This window comes from Sparus aurata, chromosome 10 (genome assembly GCF_900880675.1).
Source record: "Sparus aurata chromosome 10, fSpaAur1.1, whole genome shotgun sequence".
Lineage (NCBI taxonomy): Eukaryota > Metazoa > Chordata > Actinopteri > Spariformes > Sparidae > Sparus > Sparus aurata.
Genome location: NC_044196.1, coordinates 6,262,182 through 6,274,596, shown reverse-complemented (window position 1 = coordinate 6,274,596; position 12,415 = coordinate 6,262,182). Strand labels below are relative to the sequence as shown.

The following is a 12,415-nucleotide window of genomic DNA, read 5'->3' as shown; positions in this document are numbered from 1 at the left end:
AACATCTTTATGTGTATATGTTGTTTAAAAAAAGACAAATATTCGATTTTAAGCTAAAAACCAAGAAAGTAGTCAAAAATCTTCAGTGGAAACAAAAGTCTTTATCAATAACAGACAAACCTGTTTTATGTTGGTCTGTAGCTTCTGTTGCTTTTCCTCACTCCTCTTCTTCTCCTCTGTGAGGTCTCTGACTTTATCTTTCTCATGCTCAACCTGAGAGTAGAGAGAAGATCCAGACAGAAGAAGAGAGAGCGTCTCTCTTATTAAAGGATGTCAGTCAGAATCAACAATAAGACAGGACAGGACGCTCATTTGACTTCAAGTAGAACAGAGAGGTGAAATAGTGATGGTGATGAAAAGCAGCAGCAGTTTGTAGATGAATCACAGTCTCAGTTGTGTGTGATTAAAGTGATCAGTGATCAGCGGAGAGTTCAGTCAGTCTGTCTCACTGTTCTTCCTCATTCACATCAACTGACTGAAGAGTTTCTCTAACAACACTTGATGAGCTTTACACATTATTACTGTGTGTTGCTTCTTTACCCACAACGTCTGAAGCTCTACAGAAGAACATCAACACTGTTAAAACATCGACCACGCGCACAGGAAGTGTTTAAGGGACGATATTAAAACGGTCAAAAGTACAAATATTAAAATCATTGTGACAATATGGAACTAAATAGCTAGCTAGTAACTAAAAGCAAAGTAAACAAATCCCAAAGGCTTCAAATTATTTTAGTTTATAATTAATTGAAAATACTTTGATACTTCATACATTTAAACAATCTTCAGAAATAAAAGCAGTACTGGTGAGACGTAACGTTGGCTATATGCAGCTAAGTCACAGGCAGTGGATGTCAATCAATCTTTCAGTATACATGCCTGTATCACACTAATAATAAATATGAAAACAATAATCTCAATTACATATTTTAATCAAAATATGATTTGTAATTATACCATGGTCTGGGGGAATACTTGATTCTGATTCAAATCAAATCAAATCAACCTTTATTTATATGGCGCTTTTCATACAGAAAAGTATCATAAAGTGCCTTACAGAAATGTACAGACAGCAGAAAAAGAGAAACATCAAATAAAATCAGGAGAAGAAAATTAAAAGAACCCAACCCTCCCACCCCCACGGTCATGCACAGAGACATACACAAATATATACACACTCATACACACACTCACACATACGCACAGACACACAGACACACAAACTCACACCTACACAAACACCAGCTGTCACTACAGAGACATGGCTTGGCAGCGAGACCTGATTGGCTGCAGGATGTCCATTAATCCCTGATATAAGTAGTTCCAGTCAAAGTGTCTGTTCACTGCTCTAAATTAATGCTTTAGCTGGCGTGTCATGTATTCACATGACAAAAATCTGAATATTTTATTTCCAACAGTGAGTGCAGCCCGTCAGTCCTTCGGTGCCTTATCCTCTGAACACCACAGGGTGGCGACAGTAACATACACGCTGCAGAAAGTTCACTTCCCCTCTAAACTTACTGATACGAAACTTTCTGAGTGAATAATCTCACATCCCGTTCTCTGTTCAGCTCTCTACTTCAGGCTGCTGCCACAGTAACGTTACACACGGCCGATCATTTGTTCTTAAATACTTGATATTGATTTGGGGACAATGACATGTCTGTTTAGCTAGCTAGCCTTATTAGCTAGCATACTGTCGAACTATATTTACTGGTTGTCAATCGTACGCAATGTTATTAACATCGAATAGACAAGTCATATCTATAATCCGTCCTATTCACTGGAGGAGTGAATGTTTCTGTTGCATAAAAACCTTACGGGAGGGTAATGATTGTTCCAGGTATTAGTCAAACTCTCAGGCAATACCAGGGAAACTTAGTTATGGCTTGTAAACAACGTAATATTTTGATTGCAAAACGCATGAAAATATAAATCAATGGTATTAATTTGTTTCTTTGGCAAGTAACCATGGTACAAGCTAGATAATGCCATTCGAGGCGTCCATAATCAGGAATTAATGGACGACGCAGAGGCCTTAGAACCGTCCAATGCGCAGCGCACACCTCGAATGGCATTATCCCTCACTTACAGGATACACATTGTATTTTGATATTTGTCTTTTCACTTTTATCATGAACTGAACAAATGTTAAAGCTGTGAGACATTTAAGAAGTGAGGACAAACGAGGCTGGAGACAAATCAGAGTAACATGTGGAAGAGACAAAGAGTTGAGTGGACAAGTCATCTGAATTCAAGTCAATAATGATCACATTCACCTCTTTGATCTTGGACTCCAGCTGATCCTTCAGCATCCTCACTTTACTCTGAGCTTTCTCTTTATCTTGTCTCTCCTTCTTGATCATTTTCATTTCATCTTTCTTTTTCATCTGGGAGTTAAAGAGAGACATGGAGAAAGACTAGATCAGAGACACAATCAGTCCAATGTAAAGCTCTGATCCATTCTGCATTTGAATTTAAAGAGGAACATTAGTGTGTTTAACTGGTAGTTTGGTAGTTTTATGAAAAATACAATGTTTTTAGTGTTGTTTTCTGTGGTACATTCATAGTGATTAAATAAAATTTTGAGCTAAACTGAACAAAATGATTCAGGTGAACTGTGATTTTCACTCAACAGCAGTCCTGCACACTCAAAACTGTAGATACCACAATTCAGTTCACTCTGTTCTTATAACTATCAATATAACATTTTTGTGTTATATAGGTTATCTCTTCTCTTCTTTACTATTGTTAAATCTCCACTGATCTAATTTTATCCTCTGTCTACCTGAAGTGTGCCTTCTACGAGGATACGAGGCTCTGTATAACATATGACCAAATATACTGAATGTCTGATTGTCCCAATATCAAGTAAAATTTGCGCTGTCATAGTTGCTGCAGATCCTGTTTCTCTATACAAATATATTGTATCCCCATTGCTTAAAACTGTGTTTCCGACTATTGCTTTTTATTTACTTGTTTGCCTTTTCACTGGTACAATACCTTCATTGGCTTCTCTTCCTCTTTTGTGAGCACTTCACCCTTTTGTTTCTTCTCTGCTAAAGAAATAAAAGTCAGTAAATTTAAAGCATAAAAGACATTCACTTGATTTGGGAGTGTTCCACGGCAAATGAGGCAGTCAGTCTAAAATCATGTTATAAAGTAAAGACTTTTGGTAATTTGACTGATTGAATTAAACATAGGCGAGCCACCATTTAATCAGCACAATAACCAGTGTAATATGGATATGTTGTTCAAAAGAAAGATAATTTAACAAAAATCACATCACTTTTCCACATGAAACTTGTGTAGCTTGACGTTGACAAATAATATAGTCAACTTGTGACTTACTGCTTTTCTTTTGTCTCCTTACATAAAGGCCAAGAATCAGAATAACCAGGATGCAAACAGCCAAAGTAACAGCCAAAATAACTGTAGTAGAAGAAGAACTGGACAGCACCTCAAAGAAATCCTCTGAAATGATAAAACACAGAATAACATGGCAGTTATAGAAAATGGGACTTCAGATATTTGACACTTAAACAGTGATCACATCATGAAAGTAACAATGTTTACCTGAAATAAAGATGAGTGTCTCTCTGATCTGGTTGATGTGGTTCTGTTGGACTCTACAGATGAAGCTGTTGCTGTGTCTCTTCTCCACAGTCACTCTGCTGCTGACAGTATAGAGGTCATCAGGACCTCTGACTGTCTCTGTAGGTCCAGCAGAGAGGAGGTTTCCCTCACCGTCCAGCCAGAACACCTCAGGTTCTGGATACCAGCTGTTAGAGTCACAGTTTAAAATCACCTCTCCTTTGTTTCTGTCAATCCCTGATAGACTGATGACAGGTACTGATGAAGTATGTAATGCTGATCAAAAGGAGAAGTTTAAAACAGTGGTATGAGTTGAAGGAAAACATTGTAACTTTGGACAAAAATGTACAATGTTGAAACTATTGTCAATAAAATACACACAATTACATGTTTTTTTAAATGTGCAGATTTGTGAAGCTGTTAATTTGAAAGTGTCCTCTTTTATTTTCCTTATCACACTTACCAACAACAAGCCTAACGGAAGACTTTTTATTCATTAGCGGAATGTCACACACATATGTTCCCTGATCAGAAAGTTGTACTTTGGACAGTTTCAGTGAAATGTTTCCTTGCTTCAGTTCATCAGGAAACAGTGATGTCCTTCCTTTGTAGGATGGATTCTTTATATTTACTAGGTCCTGACCAGAACGCCTCACATGGACAAATCTCTGGCCTAGGTCAGGTCTGGTCCACTCTATCGTCTCTGCATTAACGTCCATCGCAGGTTTTAGGTGACATGGCAAAATGATATCATCACCAATTCCTGCCAGTATTGACTGAGGTGGACCAATTAACTGAGAATGACCTGGAAAGAAATAGATGTGTTTATTAATTCCTACAGTAGGAGACAGTTTTCTAAGAATATTTGCCTGAAAAGTAAATTAAAGGTGCAGTATCAGTCATAGCAGAGACTGAATCATCAGTAAGATCACAGTTCTTCCAGATTTATGCACATTTTACCATCAGTTACCAGTCTTTTATTCAATGCAATGCAGCTTTGATAAACACATGCAGGTAACCAAACAGACAGTCAATCACCACCTAGCGCCCTGGTAGGCTAGCCACCAGCCAACTAGCCTCCTACCTGCTACAGCACCTCAGTCTGCCAGCCACTGGCTTGATGCAATAGAATCTAACAGTTGCATCCAGCCACTTGGCCAGTTAGAAAACACAGTTCCTTTCCTGGTCCTGCTCTGAAACCACCTTTAGGGAAACCCTCCAGAGGGAACTGTTGATCCCCAAAACATCTGTCCAGCTCCTGCTCTTGTTTTCTTGTCTGCTCCCGGTTAACTGTCAGTAACCCAGATGACTCATGCTCTTGATTACCCATTGGACATCCAGTTAACTATCCCTACCGACTTTCAGCTGGTCGCCTCTGAGTCACAGCGACCACAGTTGGCAGATCTCCAGCTGCCCGCCTCCTAATCTGCTGAACATTGATTGCCTTTGGCTCCCCTGCCAACATCGGCTTCCTGACCTGCTGCCTAGCTACAGCTGCAGCTAACCTGCCAGCTTCCTTAGTCTACTCAGCTACATGATCACCCTCCAGAGTGTCTTTGCCCTTTGGCCCTGCCACCCAGTTGCCCTTCAGAGATCATCACTCAGTCCTGCTCTGCAGCTCCTGGGCAGTGTGAACGAGAACTCTGGTTCCTCTTCTTCCAGAGATCTCGAGTTGCCCCCATTTTCCAGCTGTTGGGCAGTCTGTCTGATTGTAGACTTAAAAATGGGCTCTGAACTAAATTCAGTTACCCAGAATTCCTATGCTACTATTGGTCAGGATGACAGACCCCCCACTGACCAGATAGGGTTAGAAACTCCAGTGAAATACACAGTCAAAGTAACAGGAAGCAAGTTAGCACCAAGTTGCTATCCCTGCACAGTGTGGTGCCCTGAGGTGATCTGATATGAATTGAATCTTATTATTTATCCTAATTAATAATTATCCCTGCTAATCATTAATAATTTTTGATAGCCAAATATAACCCAAAACGCATATTAATGTTGCATGAAGTATTGCACATGGTGCCCTATGTGAGGCAATGTACCGTTGGCAATCATAACTGTGCAATATTCATTTCACCATAATTTGAGATTCACATCTGGTCAGAAGTCTTTACATTGAACCCCACTAGTCTACTGCAGGATTAGACATAGATTTGTAACTACTAACAGTTGCACTGTGGTGAGAATTGATACAATAATCGAATTTTTAACCCATTTGATGAACCAAAATCTTTTAAATTATTAACTGCTACGTTGAGCTATTTGCTATTGTCGTATAAATTCAAGTTGAAAGTGTTGGAATTGTAAGAATTTCAGTCAAGCATTCGAATATCTCATATATGATGCATTATAGTTAAGCTGTCAGCATTTGTTGACTAAGTGTAACCTACCTACTTCTTCTAATTGGTCACTTTATTGGATTGAGGGTCCATCTATCCAACAGGAGAAAGAGGAGTGACCTATCTCCACTCCATCAGTAATAGCTCATCTTCGGTATATTACTTAACTCCGATGATGCGGGATTTAGAACTTACAGCCTAAAGTTGACAGTATTGTCTCTTCATGCTTATATGGAAATGTATATATTAAAGGAGAACTTCGGTCGATTTAAACATGCAGCGTCATTGCTCAAGCTACCCTTGACTTGCCAGTACCGAAGACGCGAACAAATTTGGACCTGCCATTACAGAGCTCCGTGAACGGAGATGTAGCATTGAACGCTAACAGCATGGGGTCAGAACTTCACACTGTGTTTTAACCGTCTTAACATGTTCCACATCTCACACCAGAAGTTATGCAACATCAGCAAACACCTTAGCACACAGCACTGTAGCGTGTATGACTCAAACTGAATAAAAAAGTAGTTAAAACAGTGTGTTTGTGCAAGGAGCTACTTATGTTCATAATGTACATGTCCATGTTACAGCCTGTCATGAGCCATGAGCCTTACAATAGCCTGTTTAGCCTGTTAAGTGCACACTCGATGGTTATGCTAGTTTGGTCTAGCTACCGGAACACACGGATGTCAACAAACAGGTAAGTAGCTCCTTGCACAAACACACTATTTTAACGACTTTTTTATTCAGTTTGAGTCATACACGCTACAGTGCTGTGTGCTAAGGTGTCTGCTGATGTTGCATAACTTTTGGTGTGAGATGTGGAGCATGTTAAGATGCTTAAAACACAGTGTAAAGTTCTGACCCCATGCTGTTAGCGTTCAATGCTACATCTCCGTTCACGGAGCTCTGTAATGGCTGGACCAAATTTGTTCGCGTCTTCGGTACTTGCAAGTCAAGGGTAGCTTGAGCAATGAAGCTGCATGTTTAAATCGACCGAAGTTCTACTTTAAGTCAGCTCCGAACCTCTGGCATTAGAGATAAATTCACTTTTATTGCTCCGTAGGGGCCTCATGCCCTAGCTACACCTTAACGCACATACAGAGCTGATTAATGGCTCTTGGGGCCCCTGGACATGTAAACACCACACCAGCCACATTTCTTACTTCACCATAATGAAAAACAAACTATCGATGTTAAATCTTAGCTCGGAATGTGAAACTGTGCAGACACCTCATGTTAAATAAAACATTTTTTAACCAACATGCTATCTATTTAATATTGTGAAACAGTGAATGTTGGCCAACCTTTACTCCATCAAGGACTCTAAAACCCTTTGACCATTATAGCAGCTATGGTGATTTTGGTTGTAGTTATTAAGTTAATCATTAATCTGAGCTACAAACTGACAGCTTAGTACTTTTGTGTGGGACTGATTTGGTGAATTGGCTCTATTCCCTCTGTCGAGGGTGGTGCCCTGAGGTGATCTGATGAAAATTGGATCTTATTATTGATCATAATAAATAATTATTCCAGATTTTCATTCATTATTATTCATAGCCTAATTTCACCTTAAATGCCTTATTAATGTGACATGAAGCACTACAGTGCTTCACTGAAACAATAGCATTGATTTTGCCTGCAGTGTTTGAATAATTGAAATGCCAGTCAAAGCACTGAACTGCACACTTTACATTTAATGATTAGCTCAATGATCTTACCTCTACAAAAGTGTGTCAGGAGCAGATTTAAAACCAAAACACTGAGCAGGGGTCCAAGCAGTGAAAGAAAGCACAGTCTGTAGATCTGGTGAACCATGCTGCAGCTCTGAAAATGGACCAAGGATACAGTGTTTGAAAAGAAATGCTTTTGAATAGTTATTAAGGTTAAAGAAGTCATTCAGCCATTCATGAGCAGACGTAAAAGGCATACGCCACCTATAAAGTATTCAATCTCCCTTAAGGTGAAGAACTTGTGAGAAAAATGTAAATGATAACAAATTTTAAATGTTGAATTCAAAGCAGCACAGATGTCTTGTGTTCTATATCATTGTAGCAATATTATGATTGGGTTGCGTAGGAAAAAAGCACAGAAAATCCTGACATGTTTCTCTCTATAAAGCTACAGTTGGCTCATGTCCTCGTCTCTAAATGGGTTGACAAAATACAGATCAATTGACTCACAGGCTATACATTTAACCACATTACTCTCTTGTAAGCTACATGTGTGGTCTAAATACAGGGCTAGTTTCATTCTAAAAGGGGATAGCGTCTTTCAAAATAGATGTTAAAATATGTAGAACAAGCAAATGTCAATAAAGAAGACGCCATACCTGTAGTATGATGTGTCGGTTACTTCCCCAGACTGCGCGACTGAAGTCTGTAAATCATTTATTAATTCTGTGTTATCAACTAGAAATTGATTAGATTTAATTCAAAACATAATCAACAAATCAATAAGTAAAGTTAATTATATTTCAGATGTATTTATTATAACATTGATTATATTGTATTTATTAATGTATCAGTTAACTTTAAACACAGTATTGTGATTCTGTCTGGTTTCAGCTTGAGTGTCTTTTCAACACACAACTGACCTTTAAGCCTGTTGCCAGGCAACTAATGGCTTGTATAAAACATTGCAGCTGTAAACAAAGAGACCAGGAGAGATAACACTGTTCTTCGGACGGGAGTGGTCATGAGAAATGTGTTAGGTCTATTATCTTCCTGTAGGGGGCAGAACAGGTCTTCTTTGTCAGGTTCAAATTGATTAGATGCTGACTGAAGACTAGCGGCACACACATCCAATTTTAAACTATGTGATGTTGATGCTGACTGTAAAAGCTCTTTATGAAAGTGTTTTTAACTGCATTTTACCTGCAAGCAAAATGTTGGATTGTCTCTCAGCTTTATGTTCTGGTTAGGCACAGCCATTTTTACAATCACCTACTGACAAAATATGTGGCACGGCTTATTTAAAGAAATTGACTTGTGGAGAGATTCACCTACCAGTGCATTATGTATCTGTCCAGAGTGCACAATCAAGCTACCAGTTATGTTGCATCAATGAGTAGTCAACAAGAAACTACTGGCAAGAGGTAAAGGTTGAAGACATGTCTGTCAAGATTCTCAGCCATCACTGTCATTGTATAACCAGTACAAAAACAAAGACTTATGGACGTCCCTTTGCAGTTCATGGCTGGATTCCTTACCCCTACGTCACAAGGCTGCACCACACTGCTGTATGTTAAAGCCACACTGACTTCAGCTTCTATATCAACATCAGAAATAAAGTGAACAGGAAGTGGAAGTTGTCATCTGCGTAACACATGAGCTGTAGTTCAGTCTTATGTTCAGACAGCAGCAAGACACCATGGAGGCTGCAGCTCTCTGCTTCAGACTGTGTGAGTACTGAATCTCATTTTTTTTGTTTCTGTGTATACAGTATACTGTACAAACTAAAAAAGTATATGGTTGACATAGATTTTGTTTTCTTTGTGTATACAGTAATGCTTGTATTCATTCTGCTGGACACACATGTTCAGAATGGAGGTAAGCAGAATCGAGACGATGCTAAAGATACTGAGGTATCTGGATGGCAACACATTCTGATTTTTGAGTTTACTTAGTGTAGATTGAATGATGACTAATTGTTTCTCCTCATGTGAGTGTAGGAGTGCAGACAGAGTGAGGCTCTCAGCTCCAGGGGTCCCAAAGTAGTTTTTCAACTGGTGAAGGCTAAAGGTTAGCAGACGGCAGGCCATCATAAAGTACTAAAACCTAAGGTTGGCCCCGCCAAATGGTGGGAGATGCCCAAACGTTTATGTTCCCATAGAGGGATGGGGAACCCATTTGGGTCATTTTGGGGACAAGACCTACAGTTGACCACAGCCAGGCCAGATGAGTTATGGGAGAAGAGTAGGGGAACAGGTCAACTCCTCTTTTAGTCTATTGGATAATATACCAAAATGACCAATTAGAAGAAGTGGGTGCATACCAGAAAAGGGTCTCTAAAGGCAGATGCAGGGAGAGAAGAGAAAAGGGTGGCACTTGGTAGAACTCCTTAGATCAAGGGCTGATTAGATTTCTGATCAGGCAGAGGGAGAAGCATTTTGGCATTGCTTTTTCCAGATATTTGATAATATCAGAACGCGGCCGCTTCTGAATTGGACTCAAGGTGCTAGATTCTGTTTTAATAAAGATTGCTCCATCATTCCACCCAGCATTGCCTCTTCAGAATTCTTTTATGATCAAACTACACGCCGACACCTTTGAGGAGAGAAGCCCAGAAACTGCAATACACATTACAAGCTGATCAAGATCAAGAACATTCACAGTCAGATTCAAATTCTGTCACAAGGTGCATATTAGTCTTGATTTGTCCTGTAATGTATGTTCCTTTTGTAACTTATTCTACTGTCTCTCATTGTCAGATGCAGCTTTTCGTATCGTGTCAAACCGACTGCAGGTCTATGAATACGAGTCCGTCTTTTTTCACTGTGAGGGTCTTGATGGCTCCACTCAGTTGAGAGGCATCAGGAACACTGAGGAGTTTATTAAGGTCTGTGATGAAAAGATGTCAGCACTGTTTTGCACTATTCAAAGAGCCTATCCAACAGACAGTGGAGAATACTGGTGTGAGACTGAAGGAGGAGAGAGGAGCAACCATGTCAACATCACTGTCACAGGTATGTTTAAAGCAGTTAAATCCATGAGATCATCTCTTTAAATGTTAAAGACAATTTGGGGAGAGCTAGAAGTAAACTGTATTTTCGTCAAATTTCAGAAAATGCTACAAATCTTTTGTTTTCCAGCTGGTTCTGTGATCCTGGAGAGTCCTGTCCGCCCTGTGACGGAGGGCAACAATGTGACTCTGAGCTGCAGAAACAAGGTGACCTCTTCCAACCTCACAGCTGAATTCTATAAAGAAGGCGTCCATATTGGGAGCACTTTTACAGGAAAGATGATCATCCACAGTGTCACCAAGTCTGATGAAGGACGGTACAAGTGTAAGACAGTTGGAGGTGGAGAATCACCAGAGAGCTGGTTGGCTGTCAGAGGTAAAACATGACGCAGTTTAAAGTTAAAGTAGCTAAAATTAGATTAATATATTGTAGCATGTCTGCAATCTTTCCATTGACTAATTTTTGATAAGGAAAATCAGAGCAAAAACAAACAACAGCCAAACAGAGTTTCAATTTGTCTTTGCAGCTCTTCACAGAGAGACGTGTCCCTTCTCACATCACTCCTTCTACCTTCTCCTCGTCTTAAGGACTGTTTTCACCATTTTGATGTTGCCTCTGCTGCTGCTGGTGGGACTGCTTCACTGTGGGAAACTCAGAGATACACAGCAGTAACTCAAACTTGTAAAAGACTGATAAATGACCACCACAGAATGTCTTGGAAGCTTGTTTAGTCATTGCAATCCACTGTCAGGCTTTGGTTTTGACACAGTCTCCAAGATTGTTTAACATTTCATCTTCATGTTTTTTACTTTTACTATAGCTTAAGTTTGGTGTTTAGCTTCTCTGTGCTACGTGTTCAGTCTTGCAGTGTCTGTTTGACTTTCTCACACTCAGACAAGGTTTAAAAACCACAGAGGTACTGACTGACTGATGCAGCGACTATTTTTAAAGAGCCTCATATCAGTTCTCTCAGTCATTAAATGTTGTTCTGTGTTCTGTTTTAGAGTCACAGATGCTATTGATAATTTGAGCTCCTTAGACACAAACCACACGAGAAAATGTCTGTATGTATGGAGACGAGGCGTTCAGGAGGCTCAGTGAAGCTTAAAGGTCAGATGTGTCTCGAATGTATATAAGGAAACATAAAGTTAGCCTGTTTAAATATTCACATTAAACCATCTGCTGTGTTACTGCATCAACCATGTTTGTGTTATTTTGTTAGTCCCAAAATAGCAGAACACACTGAACTAATAAACTGAAATAATACAGTAAGATGTAACAGGAAGGTAAATGTAGTGAGAGAACAGAGACTTTAGAGACGTAGAGAACGTTGTCATTTAGAGTTGTATTTTTCAACTGTTTTCTTTGTTAAAGTGAATTCAGTTTCAGAATTAAATGTTGGGCATTAATACTAAAGTGGTTCCTCAGTAGGAAGAACACAAAGCCATATTTTACAAAATAAAGTCAGCAAACTTCCAATAAGAGTTCTGGTCAGTTATTGTGAAGTCAGTGACAGTTTGTCTCAAAATAAGGACATTAGGATAAAAACAGGAACATGAATATTTACCTATTTTTTTTTCTTTTCTTCAGGACTTGGTAATATATAACTGTGGTAGCATAGCATAGCTTCAGTTTGTTCAGTATCTTCATATAGTTCAGGAGAGAATCAGTCAACATGTTATTTTTTGAGCTTTACATTCATCATGATTTCTGAATTTAAATCCTAGAGCACCATAAAATCCACTGATGTCCATTAAAAAGAAGCAGCAGCCATCCTTCCACTCAATCTTATTAAAAT

At 39.2% G+C, this 12,415-nt stretch overlaps 2 protein-coding genes across 2 annotated transcripts; one reads left to right on the top strand and one right to left on the bottom strand.

Annotated features, from left to right (window-relative positions):
* Positions 1-72: 72 nt before the first annotated feature.
* On the bottom strand, positions 73-4,313 carry LOC115589308 (butyrophilin-like protein 1). Its single transcript, XM_030430155.1, has 6 exons — positions 4,238-4,313; positions 3,577-3,870; positions 3,352-3,474; positions 3,004-3,059; positions 2,280-2,390; positions 73-213 (listed from the first exon to the last, which is right to left on the bottom strand). The coding sequence occupies exons 1-6, from the start codon at positions 4,311-4,313 to the stop codon at positions 73-75; spliced, it is 801 nt and encodes a 266-aa protein (XP_030286015.1).
* Positions 4,314-6,933: 2,620 nt separating this feature from the next.
* LOC115589820 (low affinity immunoglobulin gamma Fc region receptor III-like) lies at positions 6,934-12,013 on the top strand. The gene is made up of 4 exons (XM_030430983.1): positions 6,934-9,484; positions 10,366-10,620; positions 10,747-10,992; positions 11,144-12,013. The coding sequence occupies exons 1-4, from the start codon at positions 9,262-9,264 to the stop codon at positions 11,287-11,289; spliced, it is 870 nt and encodes a 289-aa protein (XP_030286843.1). The 5' UTR covers positions 6,934-9,261; the 3' UTR covers positions 11,290-12,013.
* The last annotated feature ends 402 nt before the right edge of the window (positions 12,014-12,415 follow it).